We start from the raw sequence: 7509 nt of genomic DNA, 5'->3' as shown, positions 1-7509 counted from the left end.
ACGTGTCATGAAAATAACTCAATTATAAAATTAAGAAATCATATTTTGGGAAAATTAAGAGTTTGTTCACATTGGGAAATTATTTAACTAATTTCTGTAACATTTTACTTTAAAATTCATTGGTACTCACTGCAAAAAATGCTTGTTTCCAGTCCAAATATCTAAAAATTCTTTAAATCAAGATGCATTTACTAGACAAGTAAAATGACAAGATATGTGGTGTTTTCTGGAAAAAAAAAGAAGTTAGTTTTGCTTAAAACATGCAGTTATTTGCCAGTGCACTAAGAAAAATAATCTTGTATCTGTTTGAATTAAGATTATTTTGTTTGGCGGATAATTTTGCTTGTTTTAAGCAAAAACTCACTTAATTTTGATTTGTTTTTACAGAAAATCTTATGGCATTTTACTTAAATCCATCTTGATTTAAAGAGGACCTATAATGCCCCTTTCACAAGATGTAATATAAGTCTCTGGTGTCTCCAGAATGTGTCTGTGAAGTTTCAGCTCAAAATCCCCCACAGATCATTTATTATAGCTTGTCGAATTTGCCCCTATTTGGGTGTGAATAAAAACACGTCGTTTTTGTGTGTGTCCCTTTAAATGCAAATGAGCTGCTGCTCCCGCCCCCTTTTCAGAAGAGGGCGGAGCTTTAACAGCTCAACAACAACAAAGCTGGAGAATCTCACGCAGCCAAAATGAGGATTGTCAGTAACGGTGTTCAGCCTTACGTTGTTCAAACCGGAGTCGACACTGATGGAGAGACTCAGGAAGAAGTTACAACTTTTAGACGTTTCTGAATGGTTAGTGGATAAATTTATGCAGTTGCTGTGGAGTTGATTCAACTCATCGACTAGCATGTGCCGTCATGTTAATCTTTTGTGTTGAACTGACCCTCGTTTATGAAGCAGTCCGACGTTCTGATGCCAAATATATTAACACTTTACCACATTCCACTTGATTTTGGGGTTAAATAGAATGACCCGTGCATGTTGTTGACCGGTTCAGACTTCAGTGTGTGTTTGTTTCTGTCTCCAGACAGCAGAATGGCTTTAAAGCTGATCGATCCTCGGCTGTTGTTGTCTTTGCTGTCCTCTCTGGGATTTATAAAGCGGACTGAAGCTCGTGGATCACAGCGTCTTAATAAAGTCTCATATTGTGTCCTCACAGCGGATCAGATCCGGGAGGTTATGAATCTGTTTCACTCAGTCGCAGTCACAGCGGGATACGACGTCTGACATTTCACCTTCATCTCATGCTTTATTTCTCTTTACGCAATACGGTACAAGAGGTTCAATATTCATGACTGAAGTGATGATTTACAAAATATATATCAAATGCCTTATTGCTTAACCACAGAGTATTAGTCAGTTTGTCAATGTGTGCAGAAAATACATTTCCAAGTAGACCTGAAATTAATATGAAGGTTTTCAGATATATCTGTGCTTTAGGGTGGAGTTTGTCTGGTGCAGTGGGTGTGGCCTGTTCTGACACTTCTGATTGGTTTGGCTGTCTGAATCCATCCTGACTGACAATCAGAGTCATCATCTCGTTTTATTTTCTATGATACAGTTTCCTGTGAATGTCACATCAAATGATGCCAAGACTCCAGAAGGATGATGCCAACATGACGGATGTCGTATGTCCAAGAATGAATTTACTGAAACAGCACTCAGTATTATCATCACTGATACAGTACATGATTTCAGATGCCATCAAACTCTCAATCTTGCAAAGATTTAATCGCATTAACCTCATCTTTTGTTAAATTCGGTGACTAGTTCTGCCTCTGAAGAGCTTATTGTACCTGGTAAACATGGTATATTGAGTCAAAACAGTTTCCAATCTTTTAAGAACAATCATGGAAAACATGGAAATGTCAGGGAAATTTAAAATTGTGATTTCCAGGCCTGGAAAAGTCATGGAAATTTGTAAAATCCTAAAAAGTTTTTCTCTGCTCTAAAATACTTAGTTATTGCTCTTTAAGTAAAACTTACCTGAATGTCACTGTGAAACATCAGTCTGTCCAGCGAGGGTCTTACTGGAGCCCTTTGTTCACTAATAAGATTAATCAATTAAATATTAATTAAAAAGACTGGTGCCTGAGAAATTGAAATCTGTTCCAGCAATCAAGTATATAGATTAAATATACAGTATATATATTTTATATGTATATACAGGTGCTGGTCATATAATTAGAATATCATCAAAAAGTTGATTTATTTCACTAATTCCATTCAAAAAGTGAAACTTGTATATTATATTCATTCATTACACACAGACTGATATATTTCAAATGTTTATTTCTTTTAATTTTGATGATTATAACTGACAACTAAGGAAAATCCCAAATTCAGTATCTCAGAAAATTAGAATATTACTTAAGACCAATACAAAGAAATGATTTTTAGAAATCTTGGCCAACTGAAAAGTATAAACATGAAAAGTATGAGCATGTACAGCACTCAATACTTAGTTGGGGCTCCTTTTGCCTGAATTACTGCAGCAATGCGGCGTGGCATGGATTCGATCAGTCTGTGGCACTGCTCAGGTGTTATAAGAGCCCAGGTTGCTCTGATAGTGGCCTTCAGCTCTTCTGCATTGTTGGGTCTGGCATATCGCATCTTCCTCTTCACAATACCCCATAGATTTTCTATGAGGTTAAGGTCAGGCGAGTTTGCTGGCCAATTAAGAACTGGGATACCATGGTCCTTAAACCTGGTACTGGTAGCTTTGGCACTGTGTGCAGGTGCCAAGTCCTGTTGGAAAATGAAATCTGCATCTCCATAAAGTTGGTCAGCAGCAGGAAGCATGAAGTGCTCTTAAACTTCCTGGTATACAGCTGCATTGACCTTGGACCTCAGAAAACACAGTGGACCAACACCAGCAGATGACATTGCACCCCAAACCATCACTGACTGTGGAAACTTTACACTGGACCTCAAGCAACGTGGATTGTGTGCCTCTCCTCTCTTCCTCTAGACTCTGGGACCCTGATTTCCAAAGGAAATGCTAAATTTACTTTCATCAGAGAACATAACTTTGGACCACTCAGCAGCAGTCCAGTCCTTTTTGTCTTTAGCCCAGGCGAGACGCTTCTGACGCTGTCTGTTGTTCAAGAGTGGCTTGACACAAGGAATGCGACAGCTGAAACCCATGTCTTGCATACGTCTGTGCGTAGTGGTTCTTGAAGCACTGACTCCAGCTGCAGTCCACTCTTTGTGAAGCTCCCCCACATTTTTGAATGGGTTTTGTTTCACAATCCTCTCCAGGGTGCGGTTATCCCTATTGCTTGTACACTTTTTTCTACCACATCTTTTCTTTCCCTTCGCCTCTCTATTAATGTGCTTGGACACAGAGCTCTGTGAACAGCCAGCCTCTTTGCAATGACCTTTTGTGTCTTGCCCTCCTTGTGCAAGGTGTCAATGGTCGTCTTTTGGACAACTGTCAAGTCAGCAGTCTTCCCCATGATTGTGTAGCCTACAGAACTAGACTGAGAGATCATTTAAAGGCCTTTGCAGGTGTTTTGAGTTAATTAGCTGATTAGAGTGTGGCACCAGGTGTCTTCAATATTGAACCTTTTCACAATATTCTAATTTTCTGAGATACTGAATTTGGGATTTTCCTTAGTTGTCAGTTATAATCATCAAAATTAAAAGAAATAAACATTTGAAATATATCAGTCTGTGTGTAATGAATGAATATAATATACAAGTTTCACTTTTTGAATGGAATTAGTGAAATAAATCAACTTTTTGATGATATTCTAATTATATGACCAGCACCTGTATATAATATGAATCTATAAAAAAGGTTTTATTTTCATTAAGCAAAAAGTAATTTCTCATTTCTTTCCCTTTGATTTTGGGGGTGAAATATGACCGACATGTTCTTGACATCAAGAAAGACTGAAAAGATTGTGGGAAAGTGTGGGAATCATGAAAGCTCTTGTCATTTGTGTGCAACATGCGTCAGACATCAGGCCGTGTCGTCAGGGTTCAGGCGCTTTTCCCAGCTGTAATTCAATTTTCTTCTTGTGTTATTATCTTCCTCTCTGATGATGAAGGGAGCTGTTTGAAAAGAGCACCGGTGAGCAGAGAGTATCACACACCCGACAACATTAGTCCACTGCTAATTAAGACTAACTAATGAGCCATTCATCCTCATTTAGACTAAATTTACTGCCAGGAAAATGTGCTAATTACCGCCATTACTCATCTGTTCAGATCACACGTGGCACATATGGAACGGTCCAACATCACAATCACTGACATTATTACTCAGCAATTTAAGATACAAATCAATCAATCATGTGTGACCAAAGGAATTCCTCCTGTTTTGGACTTTGAGCAGGTTTAATCTCATCCATTCGTGTCCAATTCAGTGTGTTTGGTCAGATAAGTTAAAACCCACACATAGCAGATTGCATAAAACCTTTTCTATTGTAAAATACATTAATGCCCGGTTTCAGAATCACTACACTCTGAAAAATGCTGGGTTAAAAACAAGCCAAGTTGGGTTTAAAATGGACAAACCCATCAATTGGGTTAAATGTTTGCCAAACCTGCTGGGTAGTTTTATTTACCTCAAGTATTGTTTAAAAATTACTGTATTGCTTGCTTAAAAATAAACCCAAAGTATGTTAGAAATTAACATTAATTAATATGTTTAATAAAGGAGCATTCATTAATAAGTTTAATTGAATAATAATGTGTCAGTAAATCAAACCAGTGACTAAATGGTCAACTTCTTGTTCTCTTAGCAGAATGAAAATAATTAAATTGTGATTAAATTGTATATAGAAAGCAATCAAAGAACGCTCCCTTTACAATCGCTGGAGCTGTCAATCAAACAGTGTGAGTTTATCAGTGACTGAGTTCTGGACTCAAAACTCACATTTTATTCAACGAATCTCTTAGTTACATCATGTTTGCACTGTTAGTTATGATGAAAGCATTCGTTAGTTGCAATGACGAGATCACTGCTTTCATGAGCTCAACAACATGTCTGTGATCGACTACATGATCATCACTGCAACCTTCATGCCACGATCTAAATATAATCAACACTTCTCATGATTAGCTAATCTTGAGAGCTGTAATAGTAAAAACATGCTAAAAGAGAGAGTAATACTTAGCTATTTCATATGCAAAGATGTCAGCCAATCATAGCAGTGGGCGTTTACACTGAAGTCTCACAGAGACACGCCCCTTAAAACAGCGTTCAAATCAGAGGATAAAATCAGGGAGGAAAAATGCCTTTTATTTCTAAATTATGACAATTTTTGATGTAAAAATCATACTAACATTATAAGTGCACCCCAGGAAACATTATAAAACAACGCAGTTCATGATCCCTTTAAATAAACATATATTGTGTTAGTATTTTAGGCATCTAAAGAATATTAATCATTGGTGTTAGAAAACTTCGATAAGATGACATTAATATGTCATGATAATTAACAAACAGAAATATAACAGACTTTTAAAACACAATTAGTAGATTCACTCAGAGAACAAATCAAACAAATGAAAGTGAATAAGAAAAATAGTGGATAATGAAAACAGTGAATGTAAGTAAACACACAAACATTCACGTCTTCTCACTCATAATTTCTGCAGATGAAGTTGAGTTTGCGAGATTCAGGAAGGCTGATCCAGCGCTGATCTCCTCCAGACTGAACTGCTCCTTTTCTCTTCTCGAGGCGGCAGTCTTCCGGTGTCGTTCCATTTCCTGGAGCCCAGTTCTGATAGCACACGATCTCTCCACTCAACCAGAGCCACATGTTCATGCTGCAGTAGTTGTGTAAACCCAACCACACCGCCTCAGTAGACGCCCGTTTAACCACATTCATCACACGACGCTGCATCTCTTCTGAATGAACCGAGACCAGATCCGTATGATTCTGTCTGCAGTATCTCAGAGCTTCAGGCCACGTCAGATTCTCTCTGATCAGGATCAGTTTATCTGGACACAAAACAAACCACAAGCAGAAACTAGAGAGAGACTGATCAAAAACAACATGCAGAACAAACACTGCGGAGGAATTTGTCATGTCAGACATGTAGCTTGAACCTGTGAGGATCTGCTCACCTTCATGACACACAAAAGGATATTCTTGTCTGCAAGTGATGTCATCCCATTGGCCCTGAGTGTTCGGATTGAGCATTGCACAGAATTCATAAACTTGAAAACTATTTGGTTCACCAAGAGCCCAGAATCTGAAGGAGGAGTTACTCTGATCTGACCACTGCCATGAGTCTCTAAAGAGACCGATCCAGACAGGTGATCCAGATAAGTGATTATCACTAATTAACTGCTCAACCTGTTGATTCTCACTCTGGTTCCTCACACTGACCAGATCAATGTGATTCTGTCTGCAGTATCTCTGAGCGTCTCTCCAATTCTTCGTCTGATTGACAAAGACGAGTCCTGTGTTCGCTTTACGAAAAACAAATGGGAGAATATGAGAGAAACATCAGACAGTTATGAATGAATGAAGGTTTATTGTCAGTGTACTCACTGGTGTTAGATGAACTGCAGATGAAAGTCAGGGTGTTATTACATGAATAATCATGAAATTGTCCATTTAACATTAAACCACAATCCTCTCTGCTATCAGGTTGTGTAGGTCCCCAGTTCAGATAGAGCGCAGGATCACCTGTAGACCACTGCCATTTATCAACACCCGTTTTCTGCAGCCCAATCCAGATATACAGAACACCTCCATCATTCACACTCTTCTTCAGCTCGATCATGTCGTTCATGTTGTCAACGGTGGCCAGATCTGTGTAATTCTCTCTGCAGTATCTCTGAGCTTCAGTCCAGGTCTTCTTCACGTTTATAAAGTGATACTGACGATGAACACATTCAGATACGGAGCAGAGAGCTGTGAAAGAGAGGCTTTGATTTAATGCTTTTCATAACCTGATGAAACTATAAACCATAAATAAAACAACAAACACACTCACCAATGAGAAGAAGAATGAAATATAGAGTTTTGTCCATTTCTAAAGAAAAATATTGAAAACACATGATCAATAAAAAACATTTAAGCAGCATAACACAATTCACAGCCATTATGATGACATCAACATCTCAAATGTGAAAGTTGTTCTTACTTTAGAGGTCGTGTGTTTCTGTCCTGAGTCTGATGTTTCTGTCTGCAGCTTTAAACAGTGTGATCATTATATCTGCTCTCATCACTCATTCAGCACGTAACCAATGTTTATTGTTGTAAAATTTTCATATTTTTCTTCCTCCTTATTTGTATATTTTTCAATCTCTTTTCTGATCTGTCTTATCTGTCAGTATCAGTCTATATTAATATGAAAATTATATACATATGAACATTCATAATTTGTATTTTAACATCCACAGCTAAACAGTTGCTTTACAGGGGACCTATTATGCCCATTTTTACAAGATGTAAAATAAGTCTCTGGTGTCCCCAGAGTGTGTCTGGGAAATTTCAGCTCAAAATACTCCACAGATCATTTTTTATAGCTTGTT

The 7509-nt window shown here is 37.9% G+C and overlaps 1 protein-coding gene across 1 annotated transcript; it reads right to left on the bottom strand.

Moving 5' to 3' along the window:
• Positions 1 to 5323: 5323 nt before the first annotated feature.
• On the bottom strand, positions 5324 to 6863 carry LOC127523226 (C-type mannose receptor 2-like). Its single transcript, XM_051913694.1, has 3 exons — positions 6521 to 6863; positions 6091 to 6438; positions 5324 to 5964 (listed from the first exon to the last, which is right to left on the bottom strand). Exons 1-3 carry the CDS (start codon positions 6762 to 6764, stop codon positions 5600 to 5602), a joined length of 957 nt encoding a protein of 318 aa, XP_051769654.1. The 5' UTR covers positions 6765 to 6863; the 3' UTR covers positions 5324 to 5599.
• Positions 6864 to 7509: the final 646 nt, after the last annotated feature.

This window comes from Ctenopharyngodon idella, chromosome 12 (assembly GCF_019924925.1).
Source record: "Ctenopharyngodon idella isolate HZGC_01 chromosome 12, HZGC01, whole genome shotgun sequence".
NCBI classification, from domain to species: domain Eukaryota; kingdom Metazoa; phylum Chordata; class Actinopteri; order Cypriniformes; family Xenocyprididae; genus Ctenopharyngodon; species Ctenopharyngodon idella.
This window is presented reverse-complemented; position numbering and strand designations above follow the sequence as displayed.

Excerpts from the sequence above, each read along its gene's own strand:
- LOC127523226 (XM_051913694.1), bottom strand. The coding sequence starts at position 6,764 with ATGAACGACATGATCGAGCTGAAGAAGAGTGTGAATGATGGAGGTGTT. Across the intron at positions 6,439-6,520 it reads CTGCAGTTCATCTAACACCA|CGAACACAGGACTCGTCTTT; the intron begins GTGAGTACACTG and ends TTTTTCGTAAAG. Across the intron at positions 5,965-6,090 it reads TCCTTTTGTGTGTCATGAAG|ATAAACTGATCCTGATCAGA; the intron begins GTGAGCAGATCC and ends TTTTGTGTCCAG.